This window comes from Salminus brasiliensis, chromosome 13 (assembly GCF_030463535.1).
Source record: "Salminus brasiliensis chromosome 13, fSalBra1.hap2, whole genome shotgun sequence".
NCBI lineage: Eukaryota > Metazoa > Chordata > Actinopteri > Characiformes > Bryconidae > Salminus > Salminus brasiliensis.
In genome coordinates, this window is record NC_132890.1 from 2,820,312 (window position 1) to 2,846,134 (window position 25,823).

Sequence of the window (25,823 nt, forward strand, 5' to 3'; positions counted from 1 at the left end):
CCCGTCCCATCCCCATGCCCCTTAAGGCTACTTAAGCCACGCCCCCTGCTCAGTTTGTACTGCGCATGGTGCGAATTGGGTAGCGATGCCCAGTAACACACACAGTCAACCAGTCAAACACACACACACACACACACACATACAGTGACAATGAGCACGCATGCCCGGAGGGGTGGGCAGCCATTGCTGCAACGCCCGGGAAGCAGGGAGGGTGAGGGGCTTTGCTAGATAGTAGATCTTTGAGTATACTCTTTAGTATTTCCAATTATTTGGCAACTTAGCCACGCCCACAATCAGCTTCACTTTGGATCAATCGATTTTCACTAATAAAGTCAACAACACGTTGCATTCACACTCCCCCCGCCCCAACGACCACCCTATTAAAAACATAGGGCTACGCCTTTAAGTACCTGGCCCTGCTCTTGGGGGGCGTGGCGAACCTGTAAACCACACCCCTCCAGCAAAGGGGCTTCACCTCTGCAGCAGTCCTCCGCTTAGTCCTAGCGTGTGTTAGGGTGTGTTGTGGTGGTCCTGGGCTGCAGGATGGTGCGCTTCCCAGCGGGAGACACACACGTTCGTGGCCGCCTGGCGTGGACGTGACACTCGCTGCGCGCCCCGCTGATAGCCGGACTTCCCTGCGGAGAGACGGAGCGCTGAGAACGGCGGCGCTCAGGATGCTGCTGCTGCCCTTCTTCCCCCTGAGGAAGATCAGGCGGAACGGAGGGTACCTGCTGTTCGGGGCGGTGCTGGTGGTCGCGGCTCTCGCCACCTATCTGGAGTTCGTGGCCAGACGTTCGTGGAGAAGCAGTGAGTTCAGTTCAGCACTTTACTGCCAACTACTTTCCTGAGCACACACACACACACACACACACACACACACACACACACACGTATTTACATACACACTTCCCTGCAGCACATCAGCACCGGCTTCTGCTGGTAGATGGTCTGAGATGGTCTAAGCTGGTCTTTGATGGTGAAGCTGATCATCCAACTAATCCATCAGACTCAAACATACCTAGAACTGGTCAACCAGTATAACCAGTATAACCAGTTTGAGCTGGCCAGCCACTGTTTTTTTTTTTTTCAGTAGTGGGTGAGTCCAGTAAGTGGTTCTGGACACAGCTGGAGGTCATGGCAGCAGTGAGGTTCTCTGTTTAGGAGTTTTAGGAGGTCTGTTTGCATCGCAGACAGTGTGGGAAGCCTGAAGGCTGGCTTGGTTCTACAGGTGGGGTTCTCCGTACCACGCCCAGAATGTACTGAGTTATTGTACTGGGCCATAAAACCCTGTGGGGGCGAATGGACAGGGATATAATACAGTAATAACTCATATCAGCATGGTTCTCGCTTCTGAGGTGTAAATGTTGATATATTTATATATATATACCCCCACCGGATAACTACGTGTGTGTCCTCTGTTTTGAAAACAAAAGTATGGCAGCCTAGCATTTGCATAATTTTTAAAAGATATTTATCAGCACACATTCCACCAGGTATGTATGTATAACTATATTACATTTCTATTATATTATATCTTACATATCATATATTATTCTTATATATTATACATTTCTGTTGCACAATTCATAAATTCCTCAATACATGAAAAACAACAGTAATTTGTATATCGTAAAATATATTTACAAAAATATATTATAATATATTAATATATAATATTTATATATGGGACTGTATTATAGGTGCATTCAGTATATTCGGTATTCCTAGAGGTGTAACCAGTACACAGTGTTATTTATAAAAAACATAAAAACAAATAAAAACATAGCTAAATGTAAGTTACAAGTATGTATTTTGCATATAGTACACCACACACACATTTATGTGTATATGTATATATATATGTTTTTATATATATATATATCACAGTATTACAATAAATAAATACATGTCAAAAAACTATATATATAAACATATTTATTATTTATTATATTTATTATTTATATATATATATATATACATATTTATTATTTATTATATATTATATATGTATATAAACATATTTATTATTTATTATATATATTATATATATAAACATATTTATTATTTATTTAATCGGCATACAAAAGCATTGCCTGATACCTGCATTGTATGATACCTGACCTCACTAACGCTCTCATGGCTGAATGCCAGCAAATGTTCACAGAAATGTTCCCAAACAGGTCCTTGCAGACGGGTAGAGGCTGTTACTGCCGCAAAATGAGAACTAACTTCCTGTTATTGCCCAAATAATAGGGCAACTCTAGATAAGCAGGTGTCTGCAAACTTTTGGACAAATACAGTGTATATTACGTAATATTTCCCAGTATATATATCAGGTGTATTTCTCGTGCTTGTGCTGTTGTGTGTCACGGAAGCAAGACAGACATGAAGTGAGGCATAACCAGCGGCTGGACATGTGTTCCCCCTCTGCAGGACCACAGTCTGGTCTGACCAGTTGCTCCAGCTGAGTGTCGGAGTGTCGGCTGCGTATGGAGGCAAGTTTGGGGCGACTGTGTAAAACTCCAGGGATCTTTACTGTCTGATTTCTGGACGGTTCAGAGTGGTTAGATTTGAAATGCAGAAGTTTCTGCAATGCCCTATTAATTGGATGCTAATTGGACGGTAATCATCACCCTAGTAAGAAAGCATGCTGCACTGCTCTTCACCAGTAATGGCTACTGTCGCCACAAACACGTGTAGGTCCCTCTCCTGCTGCCAGGACAGCTCTGACCTGTCAAGGCATGGAGCATTTCTCCTGCTTCCAGCACATAAACATGTTTAACCCTGGCACACCACACTCAATAACAATCACTGAAAGTCAACAACAGCATCATGAATAGTATCATGAGTGTGTGTGTGTGTGTGTGTTGGGGTCTGGTTCACGTCTCTTCGTTGTGGCAGTGAGTCTCTGATGAGGCGCTGATGTCATGTTTGGGTGGCGCACACAGAGCAGCCTGGATCACTGTACTCTGTGGCTGTAGAACCAGCTTGTGTGTATATGTGTGTGTGTGTGCGGTTTGTTCAGTATTTCTGGGTTTGTGAATGTCCAAAAGTATTCAGACACCCCTTGTAGTGAATTTTACACACATTGCTGACACAGGCATTCATTGGCAGACACACACACAGAGGGCTACAAGCCCACCCCCCCCCCCCCCCCCCCCAAACATCAGTTCTTCACTCATGCTCTTGTGGCAGTCAAATCCACACAGCAATGTTCCATCATCCACACTTTGCAAACCTGGTGGGCTCTAGAAAGCAGCTCTAGAACCACAAGAAGTTCTCTTGTTCCACTGTAAGCTGGAATAATGACCGGTAATGGTGCCTAGAGGGCGCCAGAGGGCACTGAGCTAGAACACAGCAGTAAAAACAAAGGATCAGAGCTGGATTGGGCTTAACAGCCAATACCCAACCCATTACAATATGCCTGGTTCTGCCCTGATTTCACTCACAGAGTCTACAGCAGTTAAGCCCCGCCCATTCACACTGACATTCTAATATTTCAGCCTGGGCTGCTTTCTAAAAGCTGATATCGCTAACAAATGGTCTGCAGTGGTCAGTCAGGCTGACCTTACTGGAAAATAAGGCCAGTTTGTAGGAAATTGCAGACGTCCAAATGCTGTATGTCCCAATGTTTGTGGACACCCCTTTCTAATGAATGCATTCAGCTTTTAGCATTCAGCTAGTCTTTGTAAAGAAGTCCAGCCAATAGAATAGGACTCTCTGCAGCAGATAAACTTCATGAACCTATCGGCACCATGCTGCCTAATGCCAAGTGTGGGCTATAGAGGGGTATAAAGCCCCCCAGCATTGAGCTGTGGAGCAGTGGAGCAGCTGTGTTCTCTGAAATGATGGTGGTGGTGCTCCATCTCATGCTTCTGGGATGATTTGGGGAGTTGGGGGTGATGAGGTGGAGTGGTGATCATCAAACATCCTAACCTCACTAACGCTCTCCTGTTGCTGATTGCAATCAAATCCTCATAGCAATGCCCCTCCTCAAAAATCTAGTAGAAAGCTTTCTTCTCTGGACAGTAGAGACAGTTACTCCAACAGAAGCAGGATCAGCTCTATTAATAGCCTTGATTTCAGAAGAAACTGTGAATGAGCAGGTGTCCAAATACTTTTGCCCATACAGTGTATGTGTGAAGAATCTTTTAAAGGTGTAAAGAAGTCGATGTACAAACCTGTGTAGCACCTCTCTGTAGCGCTGATTTTAAGAGTGTGCTGCTTCAATGGCAGCCAACTCCGAGGTCTCAGGGGTTCGAATGTTGTCGGAGATGGTGGTGATAGAAGGGCTCGGCAGGCCTAAATAGTAATTTTTTTTTATCCGCCTTTTGTCCGCAGAATAGAGACAATCCCACCTCCTGGAATGCTGCTAGACTCTTTTGAACTTTATCTGGTGGGAATGGACGCCGTTCTGCGGCGACAGACCCGCTTCCCTGTTGAGCAGTCTTGCGTGGGCAGTGTGGATTGAAGGGTTCCTTTGACTGTAGAAGGAATGGACAGTAATGGACAGTCCGTCACAGCTTGCATTTCTAATGTTTATGCAGCGCTCTACTTGCACCTGCGCACTTCTTCTGGCTCTGGGTTTGTGGCTTCTTGATTGACGCGCTCTATAAATATGACTTCCATGAAGATAATGGCTGTTTTGGTTTGGCTTGTTGGATGTGAGCACAGTCGTGGTTTTTAATGTCAGTCTTTGAGGCCTGAGGTAAGTTGTTTGGTCGACTCGATTCCCCCTAAATGAAACAGGAAGTGTCTGTAACCTTAAAAGGCCTCTCTTTTTACACTTTGATGTGAATCAGCACGTTCCTGTGATCCCACTCCCCCTGGCCCCCCAGATCAGGGTGCGTCTGACTATGTAAATAATCAATAGTGATGGGAGTGTATGAAGATTTCCAGTGATGATTGGGGCTGGTTCTTGTTAGAACTACTAATACCACTTCACTTACTGCCACCGTCGCTTCAGAATTGTATGAAATTTCATGAAATTGCAATTACAGAATTCAAGTGTTCTATTACTTTAATAATAATATAATTATTTAACTTATTTATAGAACTTATTTATAGAAAATAATTATATCATGATATTTAAAGGCATTTTTTACAATATTTATCACAATATTTTGCAAAATGCAAAGACAAATTGCTTTTCAAATACTCTCCCGTGATTTTTACTTAAAATATGTTGCACTGCATTGAATTAAATAAGACCAATAGCACTCTTTGTAACGAAGCGTGCAGATAATCAGTGCTCTTTAAGCACTGCCGATATCCACGATACACTTATAAATGTGTATCACGATAACCCTCACATCCTGGACACCTCCTCTTCCAGACACTCCCCTCGGGTAGAAGACTGCGGTCCATCAAAACCAGCACAACACGTCATGCTAACAGCTTCTTCCCCAGAGCGGTAGCGCTCCTCAACCACAGTGGACACCTCCCACTGTAAACCTCAAAACATACAACTGAGCTGTACCAAACCGGACTGAACAGCTATTTGCACTCTGCTATTTGCACTCTGCTATTTGCACACCTGTACAGATGTTCTCTCTCTTTCTGTAAATATTCAGGTCATCTGTAACTTTCTATATATAATATGTTTCAACTAAATCAGTTTCACATCTCTCAGCTTCTTCAGCTCTTGTTACCCTTAGTACTTTTTACTTTACTTTTTTAATTTATCCCCTGTCCTATTTATTGTTTAGTGTAATTTTCTTTTAGTTCTTTATAGTGAAATAAAGAGATTCTGATTCTGATTCTGAACAAAATTGATCAGGATACGATAAAATATTGTCATATCGCCCAGCTCTACTGTAGAATGATATGAACTGTCCTGGGCTGATTAAGGTGTATCAGGTTAGTGGTGTTATGAGGTAGCTATGTTCGATTTTCACATTTTACAGTTAGCTTTGACTTTCTCTGCGATTAAATCGACGACATGTTTACTATCGGCTCCCATGAAAATTAAGTAAAAGCTGCTTTTTTTAAAACACTAATAATATCACTAATACAGAAAGTGGTGGAGATTCTCCATCACTGTGTTCATCATTAGAACATCTCCAAAGTTCTCCTCATGGAGTCTAGTATTATTTAGAGTTCTCCTCAGATCAACACCTGGTTTGGTGGTAAATCAGGGCTTAATGATGGTAAATCAGATGAGCTGCTGCTGCTGCTGCTGATGATGATGATGATGATGGAGTTGAACACATCCTCCACGCTGTGCTGGCTGGACTGGGGGGCGTCCAGGAGAACCCTGGAGGAACCGAGCTCTGTTCTTCAGACTAGCTCACTGACAAGATCTCACTATTTTCTTTCTTCAGAATGAGAAGCTCTTGTTTCTCCTTTTTACTGGATTTATGTTCAGCTGCTTTATCTGTTCTGATGAAATCTGGAGCTTCTACAGTAGACACTTTACAGTTTTTATTTTAATCAGGGCTTAATGATCTCTAGTGATTATGTTTATAATTGCTGGAAGTGCTCAAAGACCATCTACCTGTTTTTTAACGGACTCCGCATTCCACGGGAGAGCAGCTGTTGACGAATGATCGGGTGGAAATGTGGATGTAAGAGACACGAGAGAGAGAGAGAGGAACTGACACACCACATCAAATACACAAAAACAGTGACAACACAGTGCAAACTCACACACACACACACATCCTGAGAGTCTCCTAATTATACCTGTTTACTTTATAACACAGTCAGTTTTACACACTGGCAACTGAGCAAATACACCTGATGACACACACTCCCACCCACCTCCCGTCTGTTTGTACAGAGCCCATTGAGATGCTCAGTAACTCCTCCCTCCTGGATTTTAGGGTGAGGGGTCGGTTCTGTGGTGTCTCGTTACTGCAGTGTAGGCCAGGCCCCCCTTTACCCTTCTAAAGTAATCCACTGGGGTTCACACAGAGGGAGAGAGAGAAAAGTAGAAAGTATTAAACACTAGTTATTCTGTCATATTTATAAAGGGTGGGTTGTGCATCCATTTGGGGGGGAAATAAATTGACCCCATCTGTCCAAAACTGCAAACGTTATTGTATTTATTCTCTGTTTTACTCTCTGCTGTACAGAATATATACTGCCTGGGTGATCTGCATCTGCATGATCTTAATATATCACACCGTTACATAATTCTATGGGTATATAATGATCTTGGTATATAATTATATGGGTATATGATGCTATTGGTATATGATGCTAAGGCTAATGTAATGATGTTGGTATATGATGGTATGGGTATATAATGATGTCGGTATATGATACTATGTGTATATAATGCTATGAGTATATAATGATATTGGTATACAGTATGATGCTATAGATATATAATGCTATTGGTATATAACTCTATGGGTATATGATGCTATTGGTATATGATGCTAAGGCTAATGTAATGATGTTGGTATATGATGGTATGGGTATATAATGAAATGGTTAAATGACACTATGGGTATATAATGCTTTGAGTATATAATGCTATGAGTATATAATGCTATGAGTATATAATGAAATTGGTATACAGTATGATGCTATGGGTATATAATGAAATTGGTATACAGTATGATGCTATGGGTATATAATGGAATTGGTAAATGACGCTATGGGTATATAATGCTATGAGTATATAATACTATAAGTATATAATGAAATTGGCATACAGTATGATGCTATGGGTATATAATGAAATGGGTAAATGATGCTATGGGTATATAATGAAATGGGTAAATGACACTGGGTATATAATGCTTTGAGTATATAATGCTATAAGTATATAATGCTATGAGTATATAATGAAATTGGTATACAGTATGATGCTATGGGTATATAGTGAAATTGGTATACAGTATGATGCTATGGGTATATAATGGAATTGGTAAATGACACTATGAGTATATAATGCTATGAGTATATAATGCTATAAGTATATAATGAAATTGGTATACAGTATGATGCTATGGGTATATAATGAAATTGGTAAATGATGCTATGGGTATATAATGAAATTGGTAAATGATGCTATGGGTATATAATGGAATTGGTAAATGATGCTTTGAGTATATAATGCTATGAGTATATAATACTATAAGTATATAATGAAATTGCTATACAGTATGATGCTATGGGTATATAATGGAATTGGTAAATGATGCTTTGAGTATATAATGCTATGAGTATATAATACTATAAGTATATAATGAAATTGCTATACAGTATGATGCTATGGGTATATAATGAAATTGGTAAATGATGCTATGGGTATATAATGGTATGAGTATATAATGCTATAAGTATATAATGAAATTGGTATACAGTATGATGCTATGGGTATATAATGAAATTGGTAAATGATGCTATGGGTATATAATGAAATTGGTAAATGATGCTATGGGTAAATAATGATATGGGTATATAATTCTATTGGTATATGATGTTATATATATATTATAAAAAAGTAAAGGTGCATGTATTTGTCACTGTACAGTGAAATGCGTCCTCCGCATTTAACCCATCTGTGGTAGTGAACACACAAACACACACACTAGTGAACTAGGGGCAGTGAGTACACACACACCCAGAGCAGTGGGCAGCCAACTCCAGTGCCCGGGGAGCAGAGAGGGTAAAGGGACTTACTCAAGGGCACAACAGTGGCAGCTTGCTGAGCCCGGGAATCAAACCCACAACCCTGTTATCAATAGCCCGGCGCTCTAACCGCTGAGCCACCACTGCCTAATGATATCAGTATATGATGATAACGGTATAGAATAATATATTGACCAATATTGTAAACAGGTTATTTGAAAATAGAAAAGTGTTTGGGGGATATATACTGTATATCGTATCATATATCTTACTTAGATTCATTTTAGATTAGTTTTAGTGTTTAAAGCCCTCCATATATGAACTGTAATGATCTCTTCTGTAAGTGTGAACATATGGGAAATGATTCCTTTACAATTGAAATTGTTTATTTACACCTTACATAATGAACAGGTTCAGGTGCTGAGATTAGAGGTTTAGTTTCCTAAAGAATCATAATTTAATTGATTTTCGGTTCTACTTTTCTAACGTAGTAAATTAAACATTAACACACACTTTGCATCCTGTACACACACAGATAGAGCAGAGCAAAGCAGAAGCTGCTCAATAGTTATGGAAATAAGGGAGGCTGCATATAAAGGGCATACTGTGTGTGCGCGCGAGTGTGTGAGCGCGCGAGTGTGTGTTGTGTAAGCCTGCCTTGTCTTGACAGCTCCAGAACTTTGAATGACCCTCATTGTCTTTCTCTCCGCCCACTTCAACACACACACATGTACCCTCTCTCTCTCTCTCTCTCTCTCTCTCTCTCACACACACACACACACACACTCATACACACACACTCTCATACACACACACACTCATACACACACTTTCATACACATACACACCGGCCAGTTTTGGTCTGGTGGGTGTGGCGAGCGAAGGTTGGCCTTCTTTGTTTACCCTCCAGACTCACACACAAGACAGGGTTTCAGAGGGGTAGTGCCTCGCAAACATGAAGAAGTGAGCAGAATGTGGCTGCATTCAATAAGTCCATCCATTTCCATGCTCACACACACACACACACTCACACACAAACACACACACACACACACACACACACAATCCCTTCTGTTAGTACAGTCACAGGCACAGGTGTGTGCTGCAACAAGAGTGAGTGTACTGTTACTGTCACTGGAACACACACCGGGACAGTCTATATAAACAAACTCTCCTCCTTTGTAGGGTCCATGTGTGTGTGTCTGTGTGTGTATGTGTGTGTGTGTGTCCATATGTGTGCCATAGGCAATGGCTGTCAACAGCATTTGAAGTGTGTGTGTGTGTGTGTGTGTGTGTGACTGTGCAAACTCTCACAACACACTTCTGAAGACCATGAGGAACAAATTCAGTTTCCTGTTAAATCTGTAATGGAGTCTAATGAGCATTTAAAGGGGAAGTACACAGATTTTTCAAACTTTCTGTAAAATTTAACCATAATAAACAAAGTCATCCAAAGTGATTTGGTGTGAAACAGTGAAATGAGGCACTGTAGAGAAACTTGCGAACTCCGGTTTCAGTTGCGGTGATAGGAACCAGAGGTCGGAAAGTTCACAAGCCATTTTATTTACGATCCAAATGAGGGGGGGGGGGTCGTTACCTTGCCCAATATCCCATGACATCTGGTGCCATTTATTATTATTGTGAAAATCTTTGATTCTGTACATTTTTCAAGAACATGTAATTTTACCTCAACCAACTTTGATTGATTCTGTTTATTTATTAATAATTGAATATTGCAGATAGTTTTATAAATTGGTGGAATGTCCCTTTAAAACACTGCCGCTCTACACCAGTCCTTTTTAGTCCTTTTGGAGAAAGCTTACACTATCAGTAGTAATCCAACACTACCGTCACTGATCTCTCTCTCTCTCTCTCTCTCTCTACCTCTCTACCTCTCCCGCCCTTTTTCTCTCTCTTCCACATGTCCGCTCACCCAACATGGACCAGGTGGTAGTGAGATGTTTGTGGAGTGACAGTAACTAGATCATACAGAGCTCTCTATTTAATATTTAATATCTCCTGATTTTGTCTCTTTCTCTTCAGAAGATGATCTCCAGCAGGAACAGACAACCTACAGAGCTTCAGCCATAAGGAGAGAGGTGAAAACTCGCACAGACACAGACAGCGCTCACCCCGTCATTGGGAACAGACATGCTTTCTTAGCCCCTAATTTCACTAATTAGTACACTTTTTGGACAAAAGTATTGGGACATCTACTCGTTCATCATTTCTTCTGCAATGAAGTCTATTAAAAAGAGTTTCTCCTGCTTCTGATGAAGTAACTGTGGCTTTCTACTAGATTTTGGAGGAGTTTGAGGTGAGGATTTGATTGTATTTAGCAACGAGAACATTAGTGTTGAGAGTAGAATGTTGGATAATAATGATGACCACGCTACATTATCCTCAGCTCACCAACTCATCCCTTTCAAAAGTACTGGATGGAGCTCCACCATCACCATTATCCCAGAGAACTCGGGGGAATGCTTGGGGGCTTTATACCCCTCTAGCCCACGCCTGGCACAAGCAGGACAAACTCTTTTTAATATCCTTAAAGAAACAATGCATGAGCAGGTGTCCCAATACTTTTGCCCACATGATGAATGTTGGTCCAGTGAGCCGTCACCGGTGCCATAAACCAGCCAATCAGCAAATCTTTGTTTATTTTTTTCACAAGGCCTTCATAAAACAAAAAAACGCAGAATAACAGGGTGGTAAACAGGCTTGTTAAATGACAGCTCAGCATTTCCTGAGGCTTATTTTGTGACTATTGTACAGTAACCACTCATGCACACATGTACCGGCCCTTTAAGGTGGATAATTAGTGAAATCTTCTGGGAGCTAGGCCGTGGTGAACTCCCTTTATGAACACAGTAGTAATGCAAATGTTCGTTTTCACCCATGAGCAGATGTCGGCCCATGAGTCAGATGGGTGACGTATGGGGAGAAAAACAACAAAGCATTTTAGATTGGGTGGGGCCAGTGTGTGTAATGTGGGACAGTCCATAAAATGTTTGCAGTCTAATCATCTTGTTTGAGTTTGGGTCATTTGGGTCATCGGGTGTGTTTATAAAAAGCAGACCTATTCCAGCAGCTAGGAAAGTAGTCGTTATACTACCATTAGCAACAGCACTTTATGGATAGTGCCGAGACCACACACTTACTCACACATAAGAGCTCCGTCGTCTGTGCTTTATATGGTTTTATAGATGGCTTGTGAGGGCAATCACTTTAGGTCGTAGAGGCACATCTAAGCTGGGCTTGAATACATATGCAGGAGGTAATTAGCACATGCAGGTTTACCAGCTGTGTAGATCTTGCTCTCACCACAGGATGGGGCAGTGGGATGTAGCGACTGTGCCCCCAGTTTGCTGTGGATCAGTATAAGAATTATAATGTAGTGAAGAACCTGAGCAAAGCTGTGGTGCAGCAGACGTGTAACCCTGAAACTGAGTCTGTGTGTCTGTTGTAGCTTCACAGAGACCAAGCTCCTGAAGTTCATGAAGAGGAAAATGACTGGGCGTCCAGATACACTCCTCAGCCCTGGAAGCCTGAGGTAACATTCATAAAATATAAAATATAGTAAATAAAACAACATAAAATATAGTTTATCGTTTGTATATATATAATGAATGTAATATGATATATAAAGCCAGGGTCTGATCTTAGGACCAGCCTGGCTACAGCAGCCCGGAGGCTGCTACAGAGGGTTAAGAGCCTTGCCCAAGGGGTAGATATGCAGACCTGGGTATCGAACCCACAGCCTTTTGACCGATCACAGTTCTTCCTTAATGATTAATCAATGCAATTAAGTGATCCAGTATAAAGAATTCTGGTCTGGTCTACTATATTCTGGAGGAGCACTGCTGTGAGAATTTGATTGATTGCATCAATCGATTGATTGCACTCTTGCAGCGACAAGAGTGTTAGTGAAGTCAGGATGCTGAATGAACACCACCCACCTCATCCCCCAAAAAAGTATTGGATAAAATACCTCCATCATTTCAGAAAACACAGCTCAATGCTGTGGGGGGCTATAAACCCTTTTAGCCCACGTCTGGCTGTGTAGTGTGCAGTAGTTCTGTTGGCAGTACCTCTCTACAAGGACCAGCTAAGCTGTGTGGGCGCATTTGCACATCATCATCTGTGTCAGCAATGGATGCACCTTAAAGTAGCCAAATGCATTCATTAGATGGGGTGTCCACAAACATTTGGACACATAGTGTAGTATTGTATGTGGAACTGTGTTGATTAAAGGGTTCAGAGTTGTTTTAATACATGACCGATACAACAGTATATGGTGGATATGGTGTTGGACATCTCCACTTTGCAAATCGTCAGAGCGAAGCTTCATTTCTACCCTTTAAAAAGCCACTCAGATAGTGAAAGGTGCTCCAGGTTTGTGTTGGATCAGATTAGGCTACTAATTAGGTTGTTTGTGTGAATCCGGCACTGTAATGTGATGCCTGTTGAAAGGGAGCCTTCTCAGCCTAGAAAGTAACTAGGGAGGACAGGATCCTGTGGAGTTTCTTGCCAGATTGTAAAGAGATCCAGGTAAATGCAGAATTGCAGTGCTCACCTGATTCGTTCAGGGCTGTTGAGATGCTGGAGAATGAAACACAGCTCCATGTATCACTATAACCTATTTACACTATACGTCCAAATATTTGTGGACAGCCTTTCTAATGAAGCCTTTAGCTACTTTCAGTTGCACACACACACAGCTTGGCTAATCCTTGTAGAGACACATTGCCAATAGAATAGGACTCTCTGGAGCAGATCAGCACGAACCTATTGGCACCATGCTGCCTAATGCCAGTCGTGGGCTATAGAGGGGTATAAAGCCCCCCCTCCAGCACTGAGCTGTGGAGCAGTGTAGGAACTGTGCTCTCTGGAATGATGGTGGTGGGGAGTTCTATCCAATACTTTTGGGATTTGGAGTTGGGGAGTTGGGGATGATGGGGTAGGGTAGTGATCATCATCCAACATCCTGACCTCACTACTGCGCTTGTTGCTGAATGCAATCAAATCCTCACAGCAGTGCTGCTCCATAGAAAGCCGTCTTCCTCCCTGGACAGTAGAAAGTAGACAGTTACTCCAACAAAAGCAGGTTCAACTCTTTTTTAATACTCTTTAATAAACAAGGAATGAGCAGGTGTCCCAATACTTTTGTCAATTGAGTGTCACAGCACTTGTAACAGCAGCATCGCACTGGGCTGTGTAGTTTTGGCGCGGATGGCATGATTAAACATATTCCTCTCTGTTCTCTTTGTTTCAGTATAAAGGACAGGCTAATCTTCATGTATTTGAGGACTGGTGCGGCAGCTCTGTCACGCAGCTCAGGAAAAACCTGCACTACCCCCTGTACCCTCATGTGAGTGCACGCATGCACAATAACACAAATATGGGACTCTTTAAAACTTGGAACTTCAGCACATCCTCCTTCTTTTGCCATCTTTCTGTTTCTGCAGTCACGTAGCACCGTGAGGAAGCTGGCTGTGGCCCCCAGCTGGACTAACTATGGTCTCAGGATCTTCGGCTACATCCACCCGTATACTGACGGTCAGTGAGACACGTCCACACACAGGCGTGAGTTATGGTACGAGTTGCTCTGGTCATCATTCTGTTTGCGTTGTGTTTTTCAGGTGAGTTCGTTTTCGCAGTGGCCTCTGATGATAACTGTGAGTTCTGGCTAAGTCGGGATCACTGTCCACACAACCTGAAGCTCAGAGCCTACGTTGGCAAGGTTTGTGAGGCTGGAGGGATGTGTGGGTATTTAGGGAAGGCACTGTCTTTTTACGTGGATATGAGTGAGCAGATTGTACATATTCAATCATATACAATTGCAGCGTAGCACTGAGCCACGTACGCTACATGTCCAAATGTTTACGGACACCCCTTTTAATGAATGCATTCACCTACTTTAAGGTGCACCCATTGCTGACATAGATGTGCCAATGAACGCACACACACACACACACACAGCTTGTCTAGTTCCTGTAGAGAAGCACTGCCAATAAAATTCCTATTGGCACCATGCTGCCTAATGCCAGGCGTGGGCTATAGAGGGGTATAAAGCCCCCCAGCATTGAGCTGTGAAGCACTGGAGAATGCTTATGTTGCTGAATGCAATCAAATCCTCACAGCAATGCTCCAGCTCCAAAATCTAGTAAAAAAGCCTTCTTCTCTGGACAGTTGAGACAGTTACTTCAACAAAAGCAGAATCTTAAGCTTAAGCTTAGCAGACAAAGCAACAAATAAGCAGGTGTCCAAATACTTTTGTCTTTACGTTTTAGTGTATTTGGCTATCAAATGAGAGTGTGTTCTATGAATTTCAGACTGGTAAAGAATGGACTGCACCAGGAGAATATGGGAAATATGCCAGCCAGATATCTCAGCCAGTCCAGTGAGTATTATGAACAGATGCCAACTTTCATTACTGACCCACTAAAAAAAATCTATGATTTTGAACTTATGAGCGTGTCTGTTCTCCTCCTGTTTCTCTAACTTCCTACTGATTTCCATCTCTACCTTCAGTTTCTTCCTCTACCATCAGAGTTCTCTTCCCTTCCACAGTTACACAGGTGCTTCTCATGCTGCAGCTATAGAAGAGTAGTTTAAGGGATGTCCTGATACAGTGTTTTACCATAATGCTGAGAATTGGCTGATTCTGATTAGATCTCAGTGTTTTCGTAGATTTAGGTGAGATATCGTCATTGTCTCGTGACAACCCTATATTGGAGCTTTCGTAGATTTTCACTTTTTAACATAATTTTCACATTGACATTAAAACTGCGTGATGAATGGACCAATAGAAATGCTCGAAAATGACTTAAATGGATAAAAAACTATTACATTGTCTTCTATTAAAACATATGAAGGTGTTTTGGCTGTTTTGGAGATTTTGGAAGGTTTGTGTGAAAACCAAGAAGCTAAAATTGATGTAACTTCATTCAGTCATTCTTCTGACCCTGTGTCAGTTCCCGGGGTACTGGAACACCGGTTACCCTCTATGTTGTTGTTTTTTGGTATTATGGTCTATGCAAGTCTATCATGGATCCTAAATCTGGCCTGGATAAGGTCTCAAGTGAAAGAAGGCAATCATATCAACACTACCCATGTGAGATTTCAAACTCAGTCCAAAGTCCAGGATCACGCCTCAGGCTTAACCTGTTATTCAGTAACAGTGGGAGGTATAGCATAGGCATAACTAGTATCTGCAGCTTTATTGGTTATAATAAATTAAATAAAATGTTCTAGATTTACCCCAGTGGCAGGATATACAAGGAAATCTAAATAGGGCCAAGAATTGATCCATGTGGAACACCTTAATGAATATTACTAGCACTGTGTTGCACATACACTATATGGACTAAAGTATTGGGACACCTACACATGGATTTTTGATTTATGACGTCTCATCTGGAGCTGGTCACCCTTTGCGGCTCTAACAGCAGGTCTTGAGACTTTTCTGCACTATGCTTTGAGCTCAGCACTCGCGCTCTGTAACTTTACATGGTCATTGAGCTGCTCTCCGTGAGCTGTTCCTCCTAAACTCTTCCACTGTTCAATAATAACACCACTCACAGCTGATGGAGGAAGATCTAGGAGGGAAGGTCTAAATTTCTCCAGCTGACTTGTTGTTGTTGGTGCAGCGGTGTCTCCTATTACATACAGAACCACGCTGGAGCTCAGTGAGCTCTTCAGAACCTCCCGTTCTTTCACTGATGTGTGTAAGAGAGACAGACTGCAGGGCTAGGGGCTGGAGTTTATACACCTGAGGCTGAATGGGACTGAATCAGACACCTGAATTCAATGATTAAGAGGTGTGTCCCAATACTTTTGTCCATAGAGTGTAGAAGTGTGGTCAACACTTGAAAGCATAGTTGACAGTGAAATCAGTGTATGAGATCAGTGAAACTTAAACCCACTAAATGTAAACACACACACACACACACACACACACACACTCTGCTTCTGTTAGGACATGCACAGACACGCCACTATTCTTTAGGAGGCCACAGGCCGCTTTGCAGAAGCTGATAACACAGCAGGAAGAAAACCGAAAGGCAGCTTTTGAGCTTTAAAATGAAGCACTTCATTTCACTGTATGGTTTCATGCAGTGAACCATTGCGAGAATGCTCCACAGAAACCACTGCTTTGCCAGTACTGGCTCGGTATGCTGGGCTGGTGGGTGGGGTAATGATGGAGGCTGCTTTCCCCTGTTTCCTGCAGACTGCAGCAGCAGATGAGATATTACTTTGAGCTCATCCACAAGCAGGACAATCATGGAACGGACCATGTGGAGGTGGCGGTGAGTGGTGGCGGTGTTTCTTGTTGTCATGTAAAGCCCAACCAACTTAAACGGGAGCAGTAACTGATTCCAGAGCAGTGTTTTGAGTCAACTCAACCTAGTTCAGTCTGAATTCTCCTAACTCACATTTTTTACTTCAGCATCTCAGATTGATCAGCAATCCATACTGAGCTGAGCCTCAAAATCATCTGTAAACGAGCTGCAGCAGAAACTGATTAAACTCTGTGTAGGATGTAGTCTGTGGCTCCGCCCCCTCAATCTGTTTAGAGGTTCGAGCGCCCACTATCACATGGAATAAGGGAGTACTTCCTCTTCGCAGACTCCTGGCCATAGAGGGCTGTGGTTTTGATGATCCTGGCTCTATTCTATCAAGCAGGCAGTTAGACAGTTGCTCCACTCCAGAGCTGTGAAGCCGTGTTTAGCTACTATGCTGCTGTTAAATGGAACAGAGAGCATTAGAAGAGCCCCAACACTGGACTGTTATAACCCTTAACACTTATTAAGGTGTTATTAAGGTGTATTACTCAGTAAGTACAGGGACGTCTGGACAATCTGGTGGAGCAGTTTTCTGGTAATAGAAGTCAGCCTTTCTATCCTAACACATAGTCAGCCTAATCCTAATTTCCAATATCCTAATTTTTAAGTTTAATTAAATGTTTATACATGTACATATATAGAGTTCTTTTAATTATACATTTGTCCAAATTAAAACTTGTGTATTTATGACACCTACATGTTATCTTAAGCTTTATCAACTCTTCGGATGTCTTAAAAGGTTTGCTAGCACAGATAAGCCAAGGATTGAGTAACAGTTTAAAGGGTTGATTGCTCTTCCATACTGAAGGTGCTGAAAATCACTCGAGGACATGTTATCCTAAGCTTTAACAACACCTATAGGTTAAAATTTTGCTAGCATGGGTATCCCAAAGACTGATTAACAGGCTGTTCAGTTACGACTGCTATCCAGTGGATGAAAGCATGTTATTTATTTATTTGTTTATTTAATTATTTCTTTTTATTGATTATGTTCTTGTTTTATCTGTTTCTATAAATCACTTTGAATTGCCACACTGCATGAAGGTTTGCCATTTCTGTGTCTGAGAAAGAAGGGAAGGTCAATTCCCTCAGAACTGTGTTTTGCGTTGTGTAATTTCAAAGCTCTGGACCGGCCCTACGGTCTAACTGCTCATCACCAAGTGTGAGGAGGTCATCTAGAAGTTCAAATCCCAGCAAAGGCTCAGCCTTAGCCCTGCACTGTCACAAGCCTCCCAGTCTGGTGACGTCATGTGATGAGGGGGCGCTCTTAACTGCAGGTGGGAATAAACAGTAAGCAGACTGAGGGGGCGGAGCCACAGGCTCAACATCTTCCACAGTATTGAATCAGTTTCAGCTGCAGCTTTTATTTACTGAGGATTATATTTTAACAGGGATGCGATTACAAGTGATTAGAAAATGTGAGTCAGGAGAATTTTAGACTGAACTAGGTGGAGTTAACTCAAACCACTGATCTGGAATCAGTCACTGCATCAGTTTCACAGTGTGTTCTGAACTGGATCATTATGTAAATTTGCTCTTTTATGTCCAACAGTGGCGGCTCAATCAGGCTGGAACGAAGTTTACAGTTATTGGCTCCCAGTCCCTCTCTCTCTATACCAGTACGTTATCTAAGCTGTGTCTGTCTGTGTGTCTGTCTGTGTGTCTGTCTGTATGTCTGTCTGTGTGTCTGTCTGTGTGTCTGCATAAGCGTTATTTTGAGCAGCGTTAGCTGTAGTGTGGAATACTGGAATAGCCATCCAGCCCACGCCCCATGCTGCGCTGGCACCCTGAAATAGCTGAAATGATAGGTTCGAATGTCTTCCAGTGTGTGAGTGTCCTGGCCTTCCTATTCCTGCACTGTGGGAGTGTTTCATGTGTGTGAACTCACTTTCAGGAGCATAAGTGCGTGCTTCTGTGTGTGGCGTAAATGTGGGACAGGGGTTGAGGGTGTGTACATGCATACGTTTATTTGTGCTGGGAAGTGGAGTGAAGACAGGTTTCTGTGTGTGTATGTGTGTGTGTGAGAGAGTGTGTGTGTATGCGTTTGTATGCAGGGGTATATTTAGCTGCAGCATGTAAGCATTGATCTCAAAGGGGCTTAAAGGGGAGGTTCGTACCGCAGCAGCATTAAACAAGGCTCCTTTCAGTGTGGGGAGAGTGAGAAAGTGTGGGAGAGGAGCTGTGCAGCAGATAAGCGCTCAGACGCAGATCAGACGGAGATCAGACCTTCTGCAGCGTAACGTAAATGTGTGTGTTTGTTCCAGACGAGTCCTCTCTTAAGATGGACTACGTCAGTCACATTCCTCAGACTCCTGCCAGTAATAAAGATCCCTCCCGAGATGCTGCCCCGAGCCCTCCCCACGGGGCAGATATGCTGAGAGAAGATCCTCGTGACATCTTTTATCAGGGTGAGATTGCGGCCTCAGTCATGCTACTGCTCTCAAATACACCTCACAATCACCTTAACACACACACACACAGACACACACACAGACACACACAGAGATACAAACTTGACTCACCAGATACAGAACTGGAACAGTTTGCTCCCGGCTCTGTGGTTTCAGGATCTTGTAGTCACATGTTTCTGTCCGGGTGTTCTTCCTTAGTGAAACGATCAGCTGTCATTAAGGATTAGGGCATTAGGGTGAAGATCTGTAGTTGAATACATATTCATATTAGTTTATATTTGTCTGATATTTCAATATAGTCTTTGATTGTTTATTTACTGAACCTCCAATTTATCCATTTTACTGCATTTGGAATCCTACAGAAATAAATGCATGCATAAAAAAGTATTTGGACACCTGCTCATTTACTGTTTCTTTCAAAATCAAGGCTATTAAAAAGTGTCGCTCCTGCTTTTGTTGGAGTAACTGTCTCTGCTGTCCAGGGAGGAAGGCTTTCTACTAGACAGTCAGTATAGCCTTGCTGTGAGGATTTGATTTCATTCAACATCCAACAGGCCAGGATGTTGGATGATGATCACTATCCCAACGCATCCCAAGAGAGTCCTATTCTATTGGCAGTGTGTGTAGGTGTGTGTTCAGTTGCACATCTGTGTCAGCAGCAATGGGTGCAACCTAAAATAGCTGAATGCTTTCATTAGAAGGGGTGTCCACAAACATTTGGACATATAGTAGACAAAATGTTTTAGCCCCAAAGTCTGAGTGTAAGGCTGCTTATCTGCTCAGTAAATCACTGATATTAGAATAAACTCTAATAATATCACTCCTACAGAAAGTGGTGGTGGTTCTCCATCACTGTGTTGATCATTAGAACATCTCCTCTCTCATGGAGTCTAGTATTATTTAGAGTTCTCCTCAGATCAACACCTGGTTTGGTGGTAAATCAGGGCTTAATGATGGTAAATCAGGTGAGCTGCTGCTGCTGCTGCTGCTGCTGATGATGATGGAGTTGGACACATCCTCCACGCTGTGCTGGCTGGACTGGGGTTGGGGGGGTATCTGTTCTGTTGATCTCACCTATTTGAGAATGTCATTAAACTCAGTGTTATAGTGTTATGATAACTGATTATTAGTTGATGACTCAGTCATTTCAGAATCAGTTTATTTAATAATTAAGTTAATGATTAACAAATGGGTCAAAAGGTTAGTTGTATTTAATATAGTGTGGCTTTAAGGTAGTGTCTCATCTAATGTATGCATATATGTGTGTGTGTGTGTGTGTGTGTTTCTTTGCAGTGCCATTGCTGGACAAGTCACGTTTGTGGGGGGTTTTGCCGGAATGTACCTATGAACCCAGTTACACCCTTAAAGGGTACATGTTACAGCGCTATCAGGGCCTGCAGTTTGTAAGTGCTTGCTGTATTTGTTCTGTAAACACCTATTCAGAGAAACACAGACATTCCCATGCACGTCCCATGCAGTGGATATGGCTGTTGCAACATCTGCCCTCTGTACTTCGTATGGGGAGGGTTGGTTTCTCTCGAGGAGCGAGGGCTGTTTAGGGTGTGTTTGGTGGAACAATGGAAGTGTGGTCATGTGTGTTGAGTTCAGTGGGGCGCTAGGGTTTTCCCTCAGACCCTCCACAAGACCACAGCCTTTGGTTTTTTGTTGGAGTGCATGTCTGATTGTGTCTGATTGATCTGTGTCTGTATTGCAGGTGCGTCTCTTGTATGTTTACCCTAATGACTACACTCGCCTCACTCACATGGAGAATGAAAACACATGCTTCTATCAGGAAAAGCCGCAGTACTTAGAGAGGTAAGAGTGCAAACACGAGGCTGCATTGTCGCATTGCACTCATGAGTAACATCATCAAGTGGCCTTTGCAGAGTGAGTGTGTAAACATGGCTGATATATAGGAGCTGATTCCTGTCGGCCGGGAAAAGCCAGATTTACATTAACATATTAGTTATTGATTTGTTTATTAGTAATATTACATCACACTGTAAAATATGTCTGTAAACATTGAAAAACTGTCAAACCATGACAGTAGAAAACTCATATACAGTTTCTGTAACACCATAAATACATATCTGAGTCTAAACACTCATTTTGACGTCTCATTCATGATAAAAAAAAACATTTTTCCAATGATAAACAGTCCTGCACTGTGTTTAAAACAGACATATTCCATAATATATGTGTTTTTATATATATATATATATATATATGTATATATATATATATATATATATATATATATATATATATATATATATATATATATATATATATATATATATATATATATGTGTGTGTGTTAAATAACAACTGACATTTTGGGTTGTTTTCTATTTTTTTAAAAACTTTAAAAACACTTGAAAAACCCAAACTGAACTGAAGTGGATTTTTCTATGGAGCTCAGTCCGCTGTGCTGCTTCTGTAACATGCAGTGGGTTTGAATGTACAACATTTTGAAGTCAAATTTGGCATCATCTGTTTGCATGTTGGTCACGTCTCCATCCTCCTCATGCACCGTCAGAGTGTAGTCGTTCCTCCCAGGCTACCCTCTCTTGGGTGTGTATGCATGTATACCTTACACACCTGGTTTGGTGGTAAATCAGGGCTTAATGATGGTAAATCTGCTGCTGCTGCTGATGATGATGGTGATGATGGAGTTGAACACATCCTCCACGCTGTGCTGGCCGGACTGGGGGGTGTCCAGGAGTGCTCACGTTATTTTGTTATTATTAGGGCTGTCAAATTAACATGTTAACTTTGATTAATTAATCAAAAAAAAATATTAGCATTAAAAATTGCTTAATTTTTTAAATATATATTTTTATCATATAATTTTAATACTTTTGCCTCTGTTCATCGTGGAATGGAATCTAAATTGAAGCAGTCGAGGTTTGATTGAAGTTTAGGCATCCAGCTTTAAAAACAACACTGCATTAACTGGAATTACAACCATTCTTACATAACCCCCCCCCCTTTTCACAGGCTCAAAGTAATTGGACAGTTGACTGATTAGCTGTTTAACAATGGCCTGTTTCCTCCATTATTCCATGTCAAATAAGCAGGAGAAGGTTCTGGAGCTGATTTCATGGGTTGACTTTGAATTTGGTTGAATTTGGTTGAATTTGGTTGACAGGGTCCTCTGAATATACGTTCCTAAAAGGTGATGATACAAGAGACCGAGACCTTTCAGAGAGAGAGCAGAAACTTTTGGAGTTTCCAAATCAACAATGTCGTCCATTTGTAAGAACACAAATATGTACATATGTAAGGTTTTATATGGAAATCATATTAATATGTCTCCTCTTCTACTTTTAGGTACCAGTGTGGTGGCAGTGGTTTAGTATCTACACTAGTATCTCCATGTGATTAATGAACTATGATCCGTACTGGGTTCCAGCCCTTCAGGCCCAGGGCTGGACTCGGACACTACGCCATAGACACACTTTTATGTGTGGACGTTTGTATTAGTTACAGTGTACGTGCAGCAGGGGGCACTGTGAGGCAATAAATGTGAGGAAAAAAACAAACAACAAACCAAATCAAAGCAGAATCCACTGTAGTGTAATATTTTGTCTATCAGATCAGATCAGGTTGGGTGTTGTTCTGAACACATCATTCCTCTACAGTATAACTGTGAGTGTTTGTCTCCACAGATTCGGCTTCTCCAGCTATATGAATCTGGATCAGCCAGATGGCGACACCATTGACCCCAGTTACAGAGGTACTGCAACCACGCACCCTGTGTTGTTACACTGTGTGAATTTCCCCAAATCTCTGAATATTAATTTAAGAAAATTAAATGAACTTAAACCCCTAAAATCTGATAATGGATATATGTCTCAGCGGCTGTAACATTCAACAGCATTCAGAAATGAACATATTATGTGGGATATTTATATTTATATTTAAATATTATATTTATATTTTTTATAATCAATATTTTGGTGTTGGAGTTTGGATTATGAATGTGGAATGATTTTTGATGATTTAAACTCTAAATGCTCAAATTTTGATAATTAAGTGCAGTTATTTGAATATAAACCAAATATATTTGTAACTGTGTGGGCAGATTATATATTATTAGGTGAAAATTAACAAATCCTGTACATGAAACATATAAATATGCAATTTGTTGGACATTTGAAAGCACAATTTCCACTGATTTGCTGAATTTAATATATTGGAAGAAATTAAATATAACATAATTAATGTGTCTTAACCTTTGTACAATCCACATCCTTTTTAGTATGTTGAACTCAGCATATTAACAGTAAAATATGATATTATGTTATTATAACATATATTATGTTTGGAGAAATGTTGGTCCTGTTTTATATTCTGATCTTTAATAACTGTGTAATTAAACATTATCATTATAGATACAATAACAATAAGACTATGTGATATATTCGTTGTTACAGATGAATTACAGTGATGCAGCTTCTGTTATTACACAGATTTATCAACAAGTGCATCTATCAATGATATTATAAATTAATTCAATATGCACTGTATGTCCAAATGTTTGTGGACACCCCTTCTAATGAATACACTCACATACACACAGCTTGTCTAGTCCTTGTAGAGAAGTACTGCCAATAGAATAGGACTCTCTGGAGCAGATCAATTAAACGTGAATCTATTAGCACCATGCTGTTTAATGCCAGGCGTGGGCTATAGAGGGGTATAAAGCCCCCCAGCATTGAGGAGCTGTGGAGCAGTGGAAAAACTGTGTCCTCAAGAATGACGGTGGTGCTCCATCCAGTATGTTTGGGTTAGTTGAGTTGATGGGGTGGTGATCATCATCATCCAGCATTCTGACCTCTCTAGTGCTCTTGTAACTAAATGCAATCAAATCCTCACAGCAATGCTCATATAGTCAAAATCTAGTAGAAGGCCTTTTACCCTGGACAGTAGAGACAGTTACTCCAACAAAACTCCTTTTTACCTCATCCTCAGATGAAGACAGGATGGGATGGAGGCAGAAACTGGACGCGGAAGACTACAGACGACTGGAGCGAGACGAGGAAGAGGAGGAGGAAGAGGAAGAGGAGGATGAGAAAAGAGCTGGTCTGCCAGGGCATGGCAAAAGTGACCACACACTGCAGAGGCAGAGGAAACTATTCTCTACCTCCCTGACCAATGGAAGCAGGAAGAGGAGGCCGAGAGATACCCGAGAGATGACCAGAGCGTTGGGGCCACAGCAGGAGAACTCACAACATCTGAGGAGCAGGGCAGCAGAAAATCAACCGCAAGAACCAGCAGGACTCCAAATCCACAACAAAGTGTCCAAAAAGCCTGGACAACAGTCCTCAATCATACTGCGGACAGGACAGGTCAAGAGGTCAGATGGGCATGATCAGTCTCTCAACAGGAAACGTATAGAAGACCTCCAACCTCAGGGACCTTCACTTAGCAATGGCAGTCTAATAGAAACCCAGCCTGCTGCTGGCAAAGCTCAGGACTTTAAGGCGGTACTGGTGGAGGCTGAAGATAGGCCTGCTGAAGGAGCGATATTGGAGGACTTTGCAAGTAATAAAATACGTGCAGGAAATTCAGAGCGGTCCAGAGACAGGCTGAACAAAGACAAAAGGGCTGAACGGTCAGTGTTGAGTGGACAGGCCAGTAGATTGAATAGTAGTACGGTGGTTCTTGCTGGAAATGCAAGCAAAGCAGCAAAGGTGGAAAGAGTCCAAACAAAGGAGAACATCCCAAAGGAGCTTACATCTCGGCCAAGGAGGAAGACCAGTGCGGCCTCTCTGGATGGTCCCAAAGAAAGGTCAGAAAGTCAGGAGAAGGACAGGACTACCGATGCGTCACATCGTAAGGACACTGTGCCTCATAAGTTAAAAGATGATTCCACCAGCCGAAGCAAGTTAGATGGGTTAGAGCATGAAGAACATCATTACGTCATTCTTCAGGACGCAAAGCAGGTTAATGCTAAAGAGATGGCGAACAGGTCCCATTCACCCAACTCCAGCCTGGGCCAGAAACAGATGGTGGGCATTGTAGCTCCGCCCACCAAGGAAACAAACAATGCCTGGAGGAGAGCTGGAAGAATGGAGGGGGAGAAAAATGAAGCTGCACCTGAAGGAGAGAAGAGGCTGAGCAAAGACAAGGGAGAGGATGAAGGTCTGGACGATTGGATGCCCTATGGAGACTTTGGGTTGGGAGATGACATCTTTATCAGGATCGGCTTTGACCCCGAGGTGAACTGGGCTCAGACGTTTCAGGTGAAGCAGATGGATTTTCAGACCCTGCGATCTGACTCCATAGATCTAGCCTGTAATGTGTCCGGCAATCTGCTGATCGACCAATCAGAGGCCGTGGCTGTAGTGCAGGCTTTAATGGAAAAACTCAATGAGAAATTCCCAAGGTAAGGAGAGAGTGTGTGTGTGTGTGTGTGTGTGTGTGTGTATTCAGCTTAAAAAAATTTTAACTTTCAAATGGAATATTATTC

The 25,823-nt window shown here is 41.9% G+C and overlaps 1 protein-coding gene across 1 annotated transcript in view; it reads left to right on the forward strand.

Annotated features, from left to right (window-relative positions):
- Window positions 1–514: 514 nt before the first annotated feature.
- Window positions 515–25,823, forward strand: part of b4galnt3b (beta-1,4-N-acetyl-galactosaminyl transferase 3b) — a 32,116-nt gene continuing 6,807 nt past the window's right edge. Inside the window, exons 1-14 of the mRNA XM_072695383.1 lie at window positions 515–807; window positions 10,630–10,685; window positions 12,056–12,139; window positions 13,862–13,957; window positions 14,055–14,145; window positions 14,229–14,329; window positions 14,922–14,989; window positions 16,820–16,898; window positions 18,487–18,553; window positions 19,199–19,342; window positions 20,639–20,748; window positions 21,060–21,160; window positions 23,017–23,084; window positions 24,323–25,739. Of these exons, the coding sequence (XP_072551484.1) occupies window positions 675–807; window positions 10,630–10,685; window positions 12,056–12,139; window positions 13,862–13,957; window positions 14,055–14,145; window positions 14,229–14,329; window positions 14,922–14,989; window positions 16,820–16,898; window positions 18,487–18,553; window positions 19,199–19,342; window positions 20,639–20,748; window positions 21,060–21,160; window positions 23,017–23,084; window positions 24,323–25,739 (2,615 nt within the window). The 5' untranslated portion in view covers window positions 515–674. The remainder of the gene's footprint in view (window positions 808–10,629; window positions 10,686–12,055; window positions 12,140–13,861; window positions 13,958–14,054; window positions 14,146–14,228; window positions 14,330–14,921; window positions 14,990–16,819; window positions 16,899–18,486; window positions 18,554–19,198; window positions 19,343–20,638; window positions 20,749–21,059; window positions 21,161–23,016; window positions 23,085–24,322; window positions 25,740–25,823) is intronic.